Below are 20125 nucleotides of genomic sequence, written 5' to 3'. Positions count from 1 at the left end.
TGGCTTTACTGAAGTGTGTCTAAAAAAGAAAAAAGCTCACGACAGTGGGTTCCAGTATATATATTGTATATTTTTTCCAACATCTTCAGAACAACTTGCAGTTGATAATACCTGTTACCTCCTTGCATGGTAAAGTAATTTATTCTTTTTCCTACGGAAAAGGTTTCCAAATTAATGTGTAAGCATTCTACATGACAACCAGTTGATTGTGTACACAGGCGCTGTATTTATGTGCAGACAGGTGAGGATGATTTGCTGTTTTAAGAATACAGAGGAACAAAAATGAAACATGCCTCACTTTGCATGTAGAAAGTAGAGTATGTGCATCACACGGCATAGATTGTTTATTGTTTTTAATTGAATGTCTTTCTCAGTTCAGCCTTCTGGGTTGTTTTGTGAATATTTGGACAATAAATATCTAATATTTAAACTCCACCAACCAGTACACAGTACTTACTTATGATTTCAGTTATAATTATGTTAGTATCTCCTTTTAAAGCAGTCTTAAAACATCAAAATTTCCTATTTTTCCTCACTAAAGCGTTAAATAGAGCAAAACAATGCAAAAGAAAATCTTCCTCAAGCATTTATAATAAACACACCATAGCTGCTCATAATTTAAACATAAATAAAAAGATTTAGCTTCAAAGAAAAAAAATAAAGTGGGTCCCATTAAATATTTAAACTGGTCTTAATTTATGAAATAAAAATGCCTCCGAGGGACAAAAAGATGAACTTATGACACTTATAGAATTTTCAGAGTATTCAGGAACTTTTGAATGATTTCTCTCTGGCTGACAAAATAAATATGCAGAAAATGTGCAACTGTGTCCTTTGCTGTTGTGTCACACTTACCACTGTTTATGCAAATGATATTTCAGAGACAGAAAACATGTCAGAATAACCAGCATACTGTGTGCTATATATGACTGCTTAGTTGCAATAAGCCATCAGCAGTCAGGAGACCGGCATAAGCTTTGGAAAATTGCTTTGGAATTATTTAAGGAGAAAATGCAGTTACCGGTTATTTGTGTCAAAGCTTGAGAAAAAAGAAAAAGACAGAAACTGGATTATTTTTCACTGAGGCAAAGCTCTGAATTTTCTTGGATTTGGATTACGATGCTTTGCTGTTATTTGACAGGTTATTTGTGGTTTTCAAATCTCATGGTATTGCTTACATATATCAGTATAAAGACTTTTATATGCCAAGAAAAGTCGTGTTTTTGCGTTTTTTCCTAAAACGTTTTCTGTTTAGTTATTAGGTGATTAGTACTGATGCCTGAAAAAGACCAAAACTCACAATTATTAGACATCACTGTATTTGTTTAGTTTACTTTATTATTACTCTGGAAATTTGATGATTGTCTTGTCTGATTATTTCTTAATAATTAAGTTAAATTTGCAACCCCGAGTTTAACAAAATGAGAAACGAGAGGGCTGCAGCAGTTCAGCTTTGAAATAAATGGCTTCATTTTTGATATCTTTGAAGAAAGGATTAAAGAGGAAAAAAGATGTTTTTTAGAAACATGAATGTGTCCACAAGTTGAATAAAATTTCAGACGACCACAGAAGAACACAAAGTCAGCACCGTGCTTTCTTAAATGAAGAGGATTTGCAGCTGCTCTGCGTCTCATTAGGGCCTTTGAATGCAACGGGTTTTTGGTGAGCGCTGGTTTATCCTCGTCCTTACTCGCCACTCAATCTGATTATATAAGTCAATGTACAATAATTGTGTTTTTTTAAAAGCTGTTGATGAAACTTCCCAGACAAGAAAATAAGCAAACAAATGATCTTCTTTGCTGATTGGAACAGAGTAATTCTTCATATCTACATTTTTATGTAAATTTGGTTCATTATTAACTCATTATTTACACTTTCTAACAGAAGCAAAGGTTGTTTAACTGGAAAATCTGTTGGAAAACATCGGAATATGACGCTATTCCTTCAACAGCATATTGTGCATTCCCTGTAAGTTGTGTCAGTGTGTGTTTTCCAAGACCCACCATGTGGGTGTTTCAGGTGTTCAAGGTAATATTACACTGAGCATGCAAAAGCAATGCAAATATTACACAACAGGTCAGAAGAATTGGTTGATTGCGCTTTATACGTGTCCTCACATCATGTTGTTACTTTGTGCTGCATATGTTGCTTATACAAACAGAACAACTGGTGTGCAAATATATTTGCACATTCTCTTGATGAGTCAAGTGGTGTCACGGTGTGTTTTTGCAGCATCACAGTCTGATCTTGATATTTCACTCTGTGTTTGTGCAAAAACCCACATGAAGTTTTGAGTTAATGATACACTAGATTCGCATCAATTGCACAAGACCAAATTAAAAAAAAGGAGGATGGAAACCAAGCTGACACACATTTGAGGAATCACTCTCCAGAAGGATCGTTCATCAGGTGGGATGTGTTTGTCCTTCAATATGTGGATTATGGTGGAGCTTAAAGAGTTTGATCTTCTCACATTTATTCCCTTTTTTCATGCAGAGATTGGTGCAGTGAGGCGAGGCATCCTGAAGACATGAAGACTGTGATTGTTGCTGTTTTGGTTTTGCTGGTCATCAGCCAGAGTGAGTTAAGCTGCAGCCTGTTTATATATGCATCATTTTCCATATCTGTCAATGAGGCACATTTGGGAGACTCTGCTACTGTTCTATTTACTGTATTTAAATTATTGGCTGTGAAAATGCTTTGCTACAGTGATTAAACCTGATTTATTTTTTTTCCCAGGTGATGCTCTGAAGTGTTACTGTGGAGGTCTGCGACACTGCCCAAACTCTGTGGAGACCTGCCATGGCTTTAACAATGTCTGCACCAGTGCCATCATTTATGCAGGATCTAGTAAGTCAAAACCCTCATTTGGTTTAGTGTGCAGGAAAAAAAAAAGAACAAAATTAAATCAGTTACAACAGATGATTTCATACCACCTTGTTTTCCTTGTTTCCACAGCTCCCAGATATTTCAAAGGTTGCATGAAGTCAAATGACTGCAGGATAATGAATCAGCCCAGTGTATCATCTGCCACTTGCTGCTCAGCTGATCTGTGCAACAGATACTAATGCCTGTAAACATGTTTACTGTCATGTAGTGTGCATTCTGGTGTTCTCATAATAAAGAGCAGTTTATTTTATCTTTGGCTTTTATATCAGTTCTTATTTGTATTATTTTCTATTCTCTAGAGAATTAATTGGGGGTTTTTCTTAAATGACAACATCACTTCATTACATTAATGTTTTTGAACTATTAGTTATTTATTGAACACTAACTAGGTTTGTTATGGCCAATTTAGAAAGGTGCTCATCATGAAATATGGTTTGTCAGTGGTTTGTTAAAGTAATAATTTCTGATTTTACATACAAAAAGCTGTTATAGGAAACTAACCAAAAAACTGAAACACTGAGGACATTAAAATGTGACTTAAAATTGTCAGTCAGTCAAAAGGTTATGCTTTAGCCAGAAACGGAAGCTATATTTAGATTATTATTAATATCCTTTTGTTATTCATTTATTGGGAAAATGCATCAAAGCGTTGTTACATGGGTGTTAGAAAATTAAATAATCCGCAGCCCTCTGAAAGGCTGGAACGACTAAACAAAGAAAATGATCAAAACAGACACAAACACAAAGAGACTGTTTACAGATGTTTGTATATATGTTTTTAAATAAATACATACAAAAAAAAACACTGATATAAAAGATCTGATATTTACAGTGCAACATAATGAGTTGGTATGATGTACTGACCCCAATACTATACCTCATGCACAGTATGTTATATTCCTGAATTAGTCTTATGTGTAAGAGGTATGGTAAAAGTAAGGACACAGGTTATATGTTTGTATTTAATTAGCCAACACTAGAGGATTTCATTTGGTTTCATTACTTGACAGAAATTACATTATGAGTTAAGTGGGATAGAAATTGCAAAGAACAGACAAGACCAGATGTAAGCTTGTACTTAATGCTGACTATGAATCATAAAAAGGCAGTATACCTAACAGACAACTTACCAAAAAATCCATTTCACACAAACATAGAATTTGTTCCCATTTCTTTAGTAGAATCTATGAAAAATGTCAAAGTTAATGCAAACTAACTAGAATTTTCCCATCAACAAAGCAAATCCCAAAGAGCTATTAGCTGAAAACGTGACATATCTCAGCACGGTGTCCAGTGTGTCCTTAAAATAGAGGGAAATTGGACAAATAGAGAAGACCGAACAAGTTCCAGGCCTAAAAAATATCTACAGCAGGTGAACAGTATCTGAAGGACATTAAGAAGTAAGAAAAAATCCAGCAGACCTGACACATACATCAGGCCCTTCAGTTGATCCATCTACTGTTTGCTGAGACCTTGTCAGAAATGGTCCCAGTGGATGGTTGGCTGTCAAAAAGCCTTTCTTAACCAAGGCAAACAGGAAGAACAGGTTGAGGTGTGCCACGTTACATAAGAACTGGACTGAAAATCAACAAATCCAGATGAATCCAAATTACAAATTTTTTTGTTCAAATCATCATCACTATGCCCAGAGGAGGTCAGGGGAGATGTGTTGTAGTGAGAGTGTCTACAGCAATCTTTAAACCTTTGAAACTCAGTCGAGACTCTGTCATGGTTTGTGGCTGCAATTCAGCCAGTGGTGTTGGGAAGTGTAACACTGTCAGTCATTGATTGAGCTCCCCAGAGTCTGCACCTCAATATTTTTGAAGCAGTTTTGGATCATTTTAACAGAGAAAAGAACAAAAGGCAACCAACATCCAAAGAAAAGCTTTGAATGTCCTTCAAGAAGCCTGGAGAGCTAGACTATTTAAAGAAATTACAAGAACGCTTGCCTAAAAGAGTTCAGAATGTGTTAAAGAATAAAGGTGATCATACCAAATATTGATTTTCAAGCTCGTTAGAATTGTACAAACTCTGTTTTTCCCTTAAATGCTGCATTTTAATTTATCTTTTCAGATGTTTCAATAAATCGCTGCACCAAATTCCAATTTTCCAAGAAAACATAAAGTAATGAGGGGTGACGTGACACTGCTTCTATTTTTCATTTTATATTATGCCAACACTCAGTAAATAAACGCTCTGTTTTTTTAGTGACACCAGCCTTTGAGAAGTGGTTCCATGGTGTAATGGTTAGCACTCTGGACTTTGAATCCAGTGATCTGAGTTCGAATCTCAGTGGAACCTGCTGTCAAATTAAACTCTTTATAAATGGATACTGGATTTCCATATATGTCTGCATTTATTTCACATTTTCCTGACAAAACATAAACAAAGAGAAGTGACTTGAGACTTTTGCACAGCTCTATATGTATGCTAAGACCTTTTGGGTTTATGCTGATTGTCTTGTTACAAAGACTCCATGGGCTTATTTGGCAGTTTTCAACTTTGATGTTCGTGTTTTAAAAGGTTATGTTTTTTTTTTAAATCTCTTCTCAGTTCTACATTAACACTTTATGATTATTTTTAAAACCCTTTTTTGTTATTTTTCAGGGTTTTTTTTTATTAGTATTCAAAAGATTGGTTTTTCAGACATTTTTCATCTGTTTGTTTATGTTGTAAAACAGCTTCTCTTCTTGATTTCTTACTGGAAATCTTCAGGGACACACTGATCTGAAAATGTCCCTTATGATTGCACTCTGGTATTTCCAAGATCAATAACAAATCTTCAAACTAAACAATTCTCTGTATTTGACGAGGTTTTATCATGTTCTTTATACCCTGTTACAATTTGCTCACCTATTTATTTATTTATTTGCAGTGTTGGTCCAAATTGGCTGATTGCGCTTTATACGTGTCCTCACATCATGTTGTTACTTTGCGCTGCATATGTTGCTTATACAAACAGAACAATTGGTGTGCAAATATATTTACACATTCTCTTGATGAGTCAAGTGGTGTCACGGTGTGTTTTTGCAGCATCACAGTCTGATCTTGATATTTCACTCTGCACGCTTGCACAACAAGACCAAATAAAAAAGGAGGATGGAAACCCAGCTGTCACACATTTGAGGAATCACTCTCCAGAAGAATCATTCATCAGGTGGGATGTGTTTGTCCTTCAATATGTGGATTATGGTGGAGCTTAAAGAGTTTGATCTTCTCACATTTATTCCCTTTTTTCATACAGAGATTGGTGCAGTGAGGCGGGGCATCCTGAAGACATGAAGACTGTGATTGTTGCTGTTTTGGTTTTGCTGGTCATCAGCCAGAGTGAGTTAAGCTGCAGCCTGTTTCTATATGCATCATTTTCCATATCTGTCAATGAGGCACATTTGGGAGACTCTGCTACTGTTCTATTTACTGTATTTAAATTATTGGCTGTGAAAATGCTTTGCTACAGTGATTAAACCTGATTTATTTTTTTTCCCAGGTGATGCTCTGAAGTGTTACTGTGGAGGTCTGCGACACTGCCCAAACTCTGTGGAGACCTGCCATGGCTTTAACAATGTCTGCACCAGTGCCATCATTTATGCAGGATCTAGTAAGTCAAAACCCTCATTTGGTTTAGTGTGCAGGGAAAAAAAAGAACAAAATTAAATCAGTTACAACAGATGATTTCATACCACCTTGTTTTCCTTGTTTCCACAGCTCCCAGATATTTCAAAGGTTGCATGAAGTCAAATGACTGCAGGATAATGAATCAGCCCGGTGTATCATCTGCCACTTGCTGCTCAGCTGATCTGTGCAACAGATAAATGGCTATCATACACAATATTTTCCAGCGAATAAATAATCCAATCCCACACATTGTGTAATACAATTTTCACAATAAAATCAACTAATTATACACATACAATGTTTTATGGCCATCAATAACTGCAAATCCTTTGTTAGTCTGGTGTTCCTTAGAATAGATTACTTCACTTTATTGTAATACAACTATAATTCAGGGGAGAAAAGAAAGCAAAATCAGACAATAACTTACATTTTCTGCAAAACAAAATACGGTTGTATCTTTGAGTGTGTTCCAAATCCCTCCGAATGTTATTTGCTTTCCAATTGCACCACCATGTGGCATTTAACCATGTGTTGTTTCTGCATAGAGATGACCTTTGTTACTAAAGAGTCACAGGAAAAATGTTTTTGTTTTTCAAAATGTGAGAAAGGTTTTGGAGTGACTGAGTCAAAGTCTGGACATAAATCCGACTGAAATGATTTGGCATGACTTTAAAGGCCATTCATGCTCAAGAAACCGCCAGTGTAGCTGAATTAAAACAATTCTGCAAAGCAGAGTTGGCCAAAATTTCTCTACGGAGTTGTGAAAGAATCATTACCAGTTATTGCAAAAGCTTGACTGCAATTTGTGCTGCCAAGGGTGGCACAACCAGTTATTAGGAAAGAAGAAAATACTTCGTTAATTGTGTAAGTATCTCTGAAAATATAAATAGAATTAATGAATCCCTTGGCTACACAAATGTGTCTTTTAAATCGCATAACATCTAATTGTATTTCTAGCTTACTAAACATCCAGAAGGATATAATAATAATAATAATAAATAATGTCAATTATGTCATGAAAAGTTGGATCAAGTCTTTTTTTTTTGGAGTATGAGTTTTTGAATTTAAACCTTTGTTGCAAATTACCCAAGCACTGCGAAATAATCTTCCTCTAAAAGTCATTGCAAGTGTTTCTGTCATTGATCATTTTAAAAATAGTACAGGACTGAGCTAGCTCCTGCTGACGTTCTGCAATCTCCGTATTTGATTGGCTGTGACATCACATCACATGACAAGCGAATCCAGGAAGTATTTTTGTTACTGAAGGCGGAAGCATATATTCCACAGAAGCTGGAAGTCTTTTAGTGGAACGGGAGAAAACGCTGTTAACGATAAATAACATCGTTATAAGTCACTCTACACACGGTACAGCGAATCTTGTTTTTTCGTTTTCGGTAAGAAACCCAAAACTTCCTGTTAGCTGATTAGCATTATGAACTGATTTGATCGTCGTTAATACAGACGAGCTTTAGCTTCCGAGCTAACTGTCTGACTGATGGTGTTTTTGTCCGTATAGACGGTCAAAGTTAAACGACTAGCGGGTTCACCCGGTGCTTTTGGACTTATAACTACAAATACGCACACTTAAATTGTTTGTTAGTGTCCTGTTGACTACAGAAGCATTTCAGCTTGTGAGACAGCATTAAAAACAGAATGGAGCCATTTCTAGGTTGTTTTAGCTTAACTCGTCAGCTGTTACTAACATGCCAGACTAGGTCTTTCAGGCCGATATCGATATCAGTGTTTGAGAGTTCAAGGCTGTATGTGGTGCCCTTTTCCATTTTATCATTTAAGTGTTTATTTTTTTTAACCAAACAACATTTGCTGCTGCTAACAAATAATTTCAGATAACTGTGGCGGAGACCTGCTCAGCTGTACTTTTAGCAGTTAAAAAAGTGAACAGACTGCATGTAGAGCTATGGTTATGAACTTCACATGACAGCGACTGATCTGAATCTTTTGTGTCAGTTCGGTATTGTCTGATAGAAGAGCTGACAGGCTTTATAACGTAATTAATAATAACTTATATGATGGATACTGCGTTGTTTCTACGCTATAATCGGGGATAAACAAACGTTAGTCTAGCAGAGATATGAAAAAACAAGTGTTATCTACAAGCTAACGTAAAAATCAGTCACTTATAGATATGTATTCCTAAAATGTACCCACAAAAAAGGTTCAGTTTATTTTTCTAAAAATGTTTCAGGCTTGCCTGGATCGCCGCTGTTTTTGTCGCCCCGGAGTGTGATTTCTGACCTCGCTCACAATCGGTGCGTGGACTTCCAACCCTTCTCAAACTCCGAGTATTTAGTTTGTTTCCTAACAGTCTCTGTCAATGGCTGGACGTGGTGGTGGAGGAGCAAACAGGCCTAATGGTGCTGCAGCAGCAAATAAAATCTGCCAGTTCAAGCTGGTCCTGCTGGGGGAGTCAGCGGTGGGGAAGTCGAGCTTAGTGCTGCGCTTTGTCAAAGGGCAGTTCCACGAATTCCAGGAGAGCACCATTGGAGGTGAGAAACACGTTTCTAAATGAAGGAAACTGATTTTGTTTGGAAGCTGTAGGTGTTTCTCTAGGTAGATTATGTTGCTGTCTGCATGTTAAGTGAATATTGTTTGAAATTTAGGAATCTTAGTGCTGTATCAGGTTTGATAACTCACATGGGTAAATGTGCCTTTCATATTCCTCTCAAGTATTCCCAAATGTTAAATGTCATTTAAAAACAAGCATCTGTAGAAGAGCTTTCCTTAAATAACATTGCTGACATTTGGCAAATGTTTCATCAAAATAAAAGCTGTTCACATAAAGAACATGCATTCACTGGTCAGTATGTTAGGCGCATCTTGCTAGTACCAAGTTGGGCCTCGTTTTACCTTCAGAACTGTCTTAGTTCTTCATGGCATAGATTCTACTAGTGCCGAAAACATTACTCTGAGATTTTGGTCCATATTGACATGATAGTATCACACAGGTGATGCATATTTCTCAGCTGCATATGTATGATGCAAACCCCTGTTCAGCCACATCCAGAAGGTGCCCTGTTGAATTCAGATTTGTGACTGTGATGACCATTTAAGTACAGTGAACTGATCGTTGAAGAAACCAGTTTGAGATGATACGAGTCTTGTGATGTGGCGTGTTATCCTACACAGAGGTCATGCACCTATAGATGTGGCATTTAGAATTATATAAATTTGTGCCCAAGCTAATCTGAAGTGATGCAATGCCTCCTAACTTATCTTCAGATCAGATGTGAACAGGATAGTCTTCTAGGAAGATTGAGTGTTTCATTTATTTATTGTTTACGTTTTCATTCTCTCTGCAGCTGCTTTCCTCACTCAGACTGTCTGCCTTGACGACACCACTGTGAAGTTTGAGATCTGGGACACAGCGGGTCAGGAGCGCTACCACAGCCTGGCTCCAATGTACTACAGAGGGGCTCAAGCAGCGATTGTGGTCTATGACATTACCAACACAGTAGGTTTCACCCACAGGGTAACAGTTACAGTATCTCAGAAAACTGAGTACACCCCTCCAATTTTTGTAAATATTTAGTTATATCTTTTCATGGGACAACACTGAAGATATGACACTTTGATACAATGTACAGCTTATACAACAGTGAAAATTTGCTGTCCCCTCTAAATGACTCAACACACAGCCATTATTGCTTAAACCGCTGGCAACAAAAGTGAGTACGCCCCTAAGTGAAAATGTCCAAATTGTGCCCAATTAGCCATTTTCCCTCCCTGGTGTCATGTGACTCATTAGTTTCACAAGGTCTCAGGTGTAAATGGGAAACAGGTTGTTGAATTTGGTGTTATTGTTCTCACACTCTCTCATACTGGTCACTGGAAGTTTATTAGGCACCTCATGGTAAAGAACTGTCTGGGGATCTGAAAAAAAGAATTGTTACTCTACATAAAGATGGCTCAGGCTATAAGAATATTGCCAATAGGGCTGGGCCATATTATACCGTTCACGGTAATACCGGTATAATGTTAGGCAACGATAGGAAAATGAAATATCGCGATAGAATGGGAGTAAAACGCGCATGCGCAGTGCCTTTGTTTTCATACGCACATGGCCGATTGTTGAGTGAAACAGATGAACCAGAATTGGTTTGTAAAAATGGTGCAACTTCCGTGATGTGGAACTGGTTTGGTGTTTGTCCGTCAGATACACAACAAAGCACATTTTTTTGCAGAACATGCAAGCGGGCCGTCGTTATTGTCGTATTTGTCGGACTAAGATGCTCTTAAATCTGAGAGTAATCTGGGTCCTAAACTCCGTATGCTTCAGGTCAAACAACACTGCAGCATCACTTAGAGTTAAAAACTGTCTAAATTCTTTCATCTTTAATAAAACGATCAGCATTGCTGCTTTACCAGGTGTAACTATAAAGTTTAACTTCCAGGCATCCATGAAAACAAAAGTTATTACATTTAACGGAGTTAGAAGTTAGCAGGAAGCTAGCGGAAGTTAGCTCGCTAGTTTCGCTAGTTACCTAAGCATGATATTGCATGTTCTGACTGAGAGATTTCTGAAAAAAATCAAACGTACAGCTCTACTATCACTTCCAACATAAATGAAGACAGGAAACTAAACAGCAGTGACGTTTGTAGGGTTACTGAAGTTGGGCTAGCTGGTATATAATGATGTGCTACGTGATCGCTAGCGACACAGCTATGTTAGCATAACATAAACAGTGAAGCTGGAGGACGAACACTAACACTTTTCCACTTATAAAAGTTAACGTGAAGGTTCTTCATGGTTAGAGACAAATGCAATCGCATGGCAGGATGCTGTAAACGGACCAAACTTCAGTCAGGAGAACAACTGAGATAATCCATCCACAATACGAGGTTAGTCATTAATATACTGCAACAACATGGGAATAGAGCAGCTGCCAGAGAATTCAACATTAATGAATCAATGGTACAGAAGTGGAGGAAGCAAGAAGAATGAGTTTAATAAAGTTTGATTTATCTGACTGCTTTGTTTCGCTTAATGTGCCTTATAATCCTGTGCACCTTATGGTCCGAAAAATACGTACTGCACACTGCAGTTTAATGTTACAAAGCACCTCTTTTTAACTTCAGTGGATATTATACATGGTTATGCTCAGGATGTGTCAGCCCATTTCTACTGGAAATGCCTTTTGGTTAAACTTTCAGCAAGGAATTTGCATTTGCACTGTTACATTTTTATAAAGCTTTAATGTACATAAAAACCAGCTTCTTGTTTAAGTGAAAATAAATGGAAGGTTGTCTTTTTGCGCTAGTAATGTTGTGGAGTTGTATTTTGTCTCGCATCAATTATATCGTCGGTTATATCGTTATCGCAAATTTTCAAATATATATCGTGATAAATATTTTTGGCCATATCGCCCTGCTCTAATTGCCAACACCCTGAAACTGAGCTGCAGCACGGTGGCCAAGACCATACATCAGTTTAACAGGACAGGTTCCACTCATAACAAACCTCGCCATGGTTGATCAAAGAAGTTGAGTGCACATGCTCAACGTCATACCCAGTGGTCTTTTGAAAATAGATGTACGAGTGCTGCCAGAATTGCTGGAGAAGTTGAAGGCATTAAGGCCTGTCAGTGCTTAGACCATACGCCTCACACTGCATCAAATGGATGTCCTCACAGAAGGAAGCTTCTTCTTCTTCTAAAGATAATGCATAAGAAAGTCGGCAAACAGTTTGCTGAAGACAAGCAGACTAAGGACAAGGATAAGACCAAGATTAAGTTATTTGGTTCAGATTGTGTCAAGGGTGTGTGGCAGCAACCAGGTGAGGAGTACAAAGACAAGTTTGTCTTGCCTACAGTCAAGCATGGTGGATGGTGGTGGGAGTGTCATTGTTTGGGGCTGTATCAGTGCTGCTGGCACTGAGGAACGCATAATTGAGGGAACCCTGAATGCCAACATGTACTGTGACATACTGAAGCAGAGCATGATCCCCTCCCTTCAGAAACTATCCCACAGGGCAGGATTCCAACATGATAACAAACCCAAACACACCTCCAAAAACTGAGGGTAAAGCTGCTTGACAGACCTAGCATGTCTCCAGACTTAAACCCTATTGAGCATCTGTGGGGCATCCTCTAATGGAAAGTGGAGGAGCGCAAGGTCTCTAACATCCACCTGCTCCATGATGTCATTATGAAGGAGTGGAAGAGGATTTCCATGGCAACCTGTGAAGCTCTAGTGAACTCCACGCTCAATAGAGTTAAGGCAGTGTTAGTGCCACACAAAATCTATCTTGACACTTTGGGCACAGTTTGGACATTTTCACTTAGGGGTTTACTCATTTTTGTTGCCAGTGGTTTAGGTAATAATGGCAAAAATGTGAGGGGTGTACTCAGTTTCGTGACATACTGTATGATGCTTGCAGATACTGCTTTGTTTAATTCATTTGTTTCATTGTTTTGTTGCTCCCAAAAGTGGAAGAATGCAAAATATGCTGATAATCAGTGATCATTTTTAAAAAATCACTGAAAAAACAGTTACAATTGTTAAGGTGTGTTTTGGCTTTTACTGAAGGATTCAAGATCCTCACTTATTTTTGTTTGGTTTTTTGCAATTAACCTGTAACTATGATTTAGATACAACCTCAGATAAATAGCAAAACATGATACATTCATTTAACTAAAACTAAGCCAAAATGAAAAAGCAATGTGTGAAAAACTAAGTACATCCTCACTGTTTCCATAGGAATTAAGAGTGTAAATAGCGGCACTTTAGTTGATCATTAGTAAGTGTGAGCACGTCTGTAAAAGCAGGTGCTTTTCAATTTTCTGGTCTGGAGCATTCGGGTGTGTGTTTACAATGCCAAGGAGGAAAGACATCAGCGATGATTTTAAAGGGTCATAATGTCATTTCCAAACAAATTACATTTATTATTCTCAGTAAAACTAATATTCACATGTGGAAAACATTAAACACAGTTTCTAATCTTCCAGCAAATGCACTGAACAAACCACAAGATGTGTGGAACAATGTCCTTTGAATAGATAAAACCAAAGTGGAGATGCTTGTCCATAATGCACAGCACCACTTTTGTGAAAACCAAACACAGCATATCAGCAGAAACGTCTCATACCAAGTGAGAGCACAGGGGTGATTTGGGCTTTTGGCGGCTACAGGAGCTGGACACCTTGCGGTTCTTTATTCAACTATGATCTCATCAGTATACCAAATTATTCTAGAGCAGGGGTCCCCAATCCCAGTCCACGAGGGCCGGCGTTCCTGCAGGTTTTAGGTGTGTCCTTGATCCACCACAGCTGATTTAAATGGATAAATTACCTTCTCAACATGTCTTGAAGTTCTCTAGAGGCCTGATAATGAACTAATCATGTGATTCAGGTGTGTTGACCCAGGGTGAGATCTAAAACCTGCAGGGACACCGTCCCTCGTGGACTGGGATTGGGGACCCCTGTTCTAGAGTCCTATGTGAGGCCATCTTTCTGACAGTTAAAAAAATAGCTAAAATTGGGTCATGGAACAGGACAATGATTCCCAGCACAACAGCAGATCTATAATAATGATGTCTGGAAAAAGAAAAGAACTCAGATGCCTCGATGGCCCAGTCAAAGTCAGGACCTCAACCTCATTGAATGTTGTGGTAGGGGCTTAAAAAGCATTGCATATGCAAAGCAATATAGACTGGGCCAGAATTCCTCCACAGTGATGTGAGAGACTGATAACATCATAGAGAAGATGAGGTGTGCTTAATTTTTTTACACACTGCTTCTGCATTTTAGTTAAATAAATAATAACACGGTGTAACATGTTGTGTGTTGTTTCTCACCTGCAGTTGTATTTACCTAATATTTAAGATTATTTTTACATACATGACAGAGGGTGTGCTTTGACTCAGTGTAAGTTAATTTTAAACATATGCGTGTGTGTGTGTGTGTTCATGGGCTTGTGGGCTTTTTGAGGTCACATCAGCTATGCTAGTATGAAATTTAAAAAAAGAAAACATGTTTGACCAACATTAAAGATAGCTGTAGTGCTAAATACTTTGGGGAAATGCAAATTAAGTTTGTTGGTTTTTCAGGACACTTTTGATCGTGCGAAAAATTGGGTGAAGGAGCTTCAAAGGCAGGCCAGTCCCAACATAGTGATCGCTCTGGCTGGCAACAAAGCGGACATCGCAAACAAAAGAGCTGTCGAGTTTCAGGTATAAAGATGCATATAGAGGACTTAATATAAGCAAAAAATCTGATATTTAGAGGTTTCATTTGAATTTGTTGATTAACTTTTATATCTAAATCGTGTTCTCAGGAGGCACAAGCCTATGCCGATGACAACAGTCTGCTTTTTATGGAGACCTCAGCCAAGACCGCTATGAATGTCAATGAAATTTTCATGGCTATAGGTAAGTAATGCATTTAGTCACATATTCCAGTTGACCAGTTTGGAATCACAAATTAACCTAACATATGTGATAGATTAAAAAAACAAACCTGTATTGTTTTATTGTCACCTTTTGGTGCTGTTTTGGTGTTTCGTAGCTTTATTTTGAAATATCTGTTCCCCTGTCCCTGTAGCGAAGAAGCTACCAAAGAGCGAGCCCCAGGGTACAGCTGGACAAGGTGGGCGGACAAGGACAGGAGTAGATCTAGAACAAACTAACCCTCAGGGCAGCAGCAGCAGCCGGTGCTGCGGCGGCAACTAAGAAGCAAGAAAAAACGAACTTGGTGAACGAGCCCTGAACATCATTTTAAGGACAGCATGTAGCAAAAAGCCAGAGAGGCAGGAGAGGGCAGAACCACTCGCCACTTCCACACTGAGATTACAGATGAGATTATCTGCATCCCGTTTGATTAAAGGAACTTTTGTAAAGCAAATCATAAGCTAGAGGGAATTCCCAAGATCCCTCACTACTTCTTCTCTGTCTTTCCCTTCTGTGTCTGTCCGCCTCCCTGTTGATCTTTAGCATCTCTCTGATGATCGAATGCTGTTATAAATGATTTTGAAGCATGATGCTGAGGTTGTTGGAATTGTTGGAGTGTGTGTGTGCGCGCGTGTGTTTGTGTGTGTGTGTAGAATATGTATATTTATATATGCACACACGTTTTCTACTCCTGTCATTTGCCTATATTCAGTGGGGGAAAAAAAAGTACCCAAAAATATTAATCCTTAAATTACAAATGGTAGAGCGATTTAATCTTTTTGTCGTAATGCAGCATAAGCACCTGACATTAGCATGTGTAAGTTATCTTGATAGTGACAGGTGACATTTTGGAGTTAGCAGTTAGCCCTTGTATAAAATCATCTGACCGTGTCCTGACGTTGTCTCTATATGCAGGTTGGTTGGTTAGTTCCCAAGTTAAAGATGGATCTTTTATCTTTGCAAGTTGGCCATCTTTGTGTCCAGAAATTAATATTATCTATTTCTGGAAAGAGGAGATAGAAGACTTTGAAGGTTCTGCTTAACATTTCAGTTTAATGATGTGAGCAGGAAGAGGCAGAACTTGAAGGGTAGATGATTTTGTTTAACTTAATGTTGTTAGGCTGCTCTAACTGCATTTACACTAACAGATCTAATCAGAGTGCAAGCCAAGCACCTCTAAATGTGCCCTGGATTGTCTGATTACATACCAATCACAGTGCATAAAATTACACCTGCATTCCTTATACTTTCCCATCATTAAATTATCTAGTTGCAGATCACATTGTAATGCCAGGTGTAGAGGTGGCTTTGGTTATTCTTAATAGGGAGTTGGGTGAGACTGTTATAATAAAAGCTCAAGACTTTGCTTGCTGAGGGTGGTCGTGATTGGAGAGGCTACACTTCTGAAGAGGCTGTACCATAAATGCAGTTGTTTTCTTGCATTGTTTTATTGCTAACTGTAACACCGGAGAGTTGCTAGCCTTTTTTTTTTTTTTTTTTTAAAGAAATGTGAAATAACTTGTAAATCTGAAATGAAATAAATAACATACAAGATTCACTTTGTTTTGAGTTGTTTTGGAGTGTACTTCTCCCCCACCCCCAAAATACAGACCGGCCAGTAAGTTGTTGTTTTTTGTTTTTTTTCTCCCAATACTTTGTGCCGTGTGACCTGAATAGCACAAGTGGTTAATAAAATGGATCGATTGTGCTGGAGTTACAGTGAAAAGTATTCGCAGCGCTTCACTTGTTCCACATTTGCCTTAATTTTTGTTACATTTATTCCATTTTTGGAATAAGAATGTATTATTTTATCTCAAAACTCCTACACAAAATATATACCATAATAACAAAGTGAAAAAAAAGTTTGACTGAGATCCTTGCAAATGTATTAAAAAGAAAGTTGGTTTGACATAGTTTGGAAAGGCCTATACCTGTCTATATGACCTCCCATAGCAAACAGTGGATATCAGAGCACAACCCAAGACATGAAGTCCAAGGAATTGTCAGTAGACCTCCAAGACAGGATTGTATCAAGGAACAGATTCAGTGGGAAAGGGTACAGAAAAACCTGTGCAGCATTGAAGGTTCCAAAGACCACAAATGCCTCCATCATCTGTAAATCGAAGAAGTTTAAAACAAACAGGACTCTTCCTACATCTGAGTGACTGAGGTAGAAGGGATCAGGGAGGTGATCAACAACAGAGCTCCAGTGTTGCTCTGTGAAGACAGGAGGACCTTCCAGAAGTACAACCAGTTCTGAAGCACTCCACCAATCAGGCCTGTATGGTAAACTAGTGAGATGAAAGAGCACACCTGGGGTTTGCCAAATGGCAGCTGAAGGACTCTCAGACCATGAGAAACAACATTCTCTGGTCGGTTGAAACAAAGATTGAACTCTTTGACCTGAATCCCAAGCGTCATGTCTGGAAGAAACCAGGCACAGCTCATCCATTGGCCAATACTTTCCCTACAGTGAAGCGGGGTGGTGGAAGCATCATCTTGTGGGATGTTCTTCGCCAGCAGGAAGCGGTAGATGAGTCAGAGTTGAGGGAAAGATAAATGCAGCAATGCACAAAGACATCCTTGATGATAACCTGCCACACAGACCGGACCTTGAACTAGGGTGATTGTTCAACTTCCTACATGACACTGACCCTAAGCAAGCAGCCAAGATAACAAAGGAGTGGCTTCGCAACCACTCTGTCAATGTCCTTGAGTGGAGTGGAGTGCCCACTCTGGGTCAGAGACCAGTTACTGACCCAAGTGGAAGAGTTTAAGTATCTAGGTCTTGTTCATGAGTGAGGGGAGAAGGGAGGAGGAGATTGACAGACAGATTGGTACAGCATCTGCAGTGATGCAGATGCTGTACTTGTCCATCGTGGTGAAGAGAGAGCTGAGCATAAAAGTGAAGCTCTCAATTTACCGGTCAATCTACATCCCTACCCTCACCAATGGTCACGAGCTTTGGGTAGTGACCAAAAGAACGAGATCGCAGATACAAGCAACAGAAAGGCGCTTTCTCAGAAGGCTGGCTGGCCTCTCCCTTAGAAATAGGTTGAGGGGTTTGGACAACCGGTAGGGGCTCAGAGTGGAGCTGCTGCTCCTCCACATCCCAAGTAGTTGAGAGGGTTTTGGGCATCTGACAAGGATGCCTCCTGGGTGAGGTGTCCTAGCCATGTCCCACCAGGAGGACGCCCCGGGGCAGAGCCAGAACACAGTGGAAGGATTATATTTCTCGACTGGCCTGGGAATGCAGGTGGACACGGAGAGGGAGATCTGGGCTTGTTTGATCTGGGCTTGTTTGCTTAGTCTGCTGCCCCTGTGACCTGGCCCTGGATAGGCAGAAGAAACTGGATTGTTTTTTATTTTTAACAAATTTACAAGAATCTCAAGCAAACTTTTTCTGTTTTGTAATTATGGGGTATTGTATGTAGAATTTCGAGGTGAAACATTTATTTAATCCACTTTGGAATAAGGTTTTAAAAAAGCATATGCAGTATACTTTTTCAAAACAAATATAAAAACCTCCTCATGGGCCACATTTTGCAATGCAAAGAGAGTTTTAAAAATGATTAGAAGTCTAAAAAATACACCTGTAAAAACTTCACCACAGACATGGCATAGTAAAGATTTCTGAACACTAGATGGCAGCATTGCACTTAAAAAAAAGCTAAACTATCTTTAAACAATCAGAATTAAAGAACTATTGTTAAAATCTATTCAATATTAACGTAATATTTCTTGCAGAGCTACTAAGTTTACCTGAAGGAAAGGATGAACTCTCACCTGCTGTTCACAAGGTGAAGAAATTTGCCATTGTCTGCATTTGTCTGCATATTATACAGTATATATATCGGCCATGCAAAAAGCCATTAATGGCAAAGTGAGGAAAAGTCTGTCCTGCAGAGGAAGGGCACAGTATTGGTCTGCTTTAGCTGTGTTCACCTCTTTACTCCACAGCTACTTCAAAGCTTTGGGTTAATGCTGCAGTTCACTTTGTTGTTATGATTTCTGCCCTTTAACAGGGGGTGCCTAGTGCTCTTTGAGGTTTTAAAACTATTAGCAAAATATAGATGCAGTAAATGGAACAAGCAGGTCAGAACATATGACACTATAATATCTGATAAAATAAATTTTTTTGTTATTTTTATTTTATCCCAAAAAAGTACTGTCATAGTCTAGAGCCAATATGTACTAAAGCATTGACTGAAATGTTGTGTTCAGTTGCTGTCAGCTGAGCACAACACAGATTTTTTGTTTTTGTTTTTTTAGCTGTAGAGTTTTGATTCTTGAATTCGAAGCTTTTATTTTGATAGGACAGTAGAAAGGAAAATCGGGGGAGAGTGAGGATGTTGTGAGATATTGTTCTGACGCAAGTCAGAGCAATATCTCATGCTGGGTCAAAGGCCAAATCAGTATAATTGAGTTTTAAAATGACTTTTTTAAATGGACAATGTAGGGGACTGTCTAGCATGCAAAGGTAACTCAGACAGTATTGCAGGGGTAAAGCAGCTCAGAGGTAAGGTGGGGTAAGATCATTTCAGGATTTAAAAACAACAAGTGAAGCCAGAATAGGTGTATAATTATAATAAAATGCATCCTTTATCAGGTAAATATTTTGAGGGCACTGGCTAGCAGGTGACTTTGTTGGTTTGTAGCTAATTATCTATTATTAAAATATATTTTAATAATTCCTGCATTTTTTCTGCTGTCACCTTTTCAGTTTTTCTAATTATCTTCTAAATATCCTTCTGTCAGCACAGAAATTGTGACGATGGCATCTTTGTTGTCCTCTCACACAACGTTAAACTACAGCTATGTAAAGAATTGTATTGTAAAGTGTCTTTTTTGTTCCCTGACCTGCTATTGTGGTTTTGATGCCAGTGAGAACCTTACATAAAATGTACTTTCAAGCTCGTGTGCACACACACACACGCAGTCGTGCACTCGCCTCAGCATTTCTGCCAAAAGCAGGCGTCTGCTCTGTTCACAGTAAATGATTTCTCATTTGTTGAGCTGTCAGTCAAGATGTGTCTGTCAAAAAAGAAACTAATTTCATGCTCGGCCTCTGTGAATCATAATGGCCTGAGAGCCGGGCTGAAATTGACTGTGTTTATAGGAGGAGATTCACAGAATAAAGGAAATGTGCCCTGAAAATAAATTCCCCCCCCCCTCGTATCTGTTATGTTTGCACAACAAATGAAAACAGGTAATGTG

General features: G+C 38.6%; 1 protein-coding gene across 3 annotated transcripts; it reads left to right on the top strand.

Annotated features, from left to right (window-relative positions):
• Positions 1-7755: 7755 nt before the first annotated feature.
• LOC308391216 (ras-related protein Rab-5C-like) lies at positions 7756-16407 on the top strand. 3 transcript variants are annotated; one of them, XM_080873737.1, is made up of 6 exons: positions 7756-7869; positions 8711-9011; positions 9825-9976; positions 14570-14692; positions 14797-14890; positions 15063-16407. In XM_080873737.1, the coding sequence occupies exons 2-6, from the start codon at positions 8840-8842 to the stop codon at positions 15188-15190; spliced, it is 669 nt and encodes a 222-aa protein (XP_080729863.1). In that variant the 5' UTR covers positions 7756-7869; positions 8711-8839; the 3' UTR covers positions 15191-16407. The 3 variants fall into 3 exon arrangements, with proteins under 3 accessions (XP_080729863.1, XP_080729864.1, XP_080729862.1); XM_080873738.1 differs by having other exon boundaries at positions 7763-7898; positions 8816-9011; XM_080873736.1 differs by having other exon boundaries at positions 7763-7898.
• The last annotated feature ends 3718 nt before the right edge of the window (positions 16408-20125 follow it).

The sequence above is a fragment of the Rhamphochromis sp. 'chilingali' genome (assembly GCF_963969265.1).
Source record: "Rhamphochromis sp. 'chilingali' genome assembly, chromosome: 22".
In the NCBI taxonomy this organism is placed as follows: domain Eukaryota; kingdom Metazoa; phylum Chordata; class Actinopteri; order Cichliformes; family Cichlidae; genus Rhamphochromis; species Rhamphochromis sp. 'chilingali'.
This window is presented reverse-complemented; position numbering and strand designations above follow the sequence as displayed.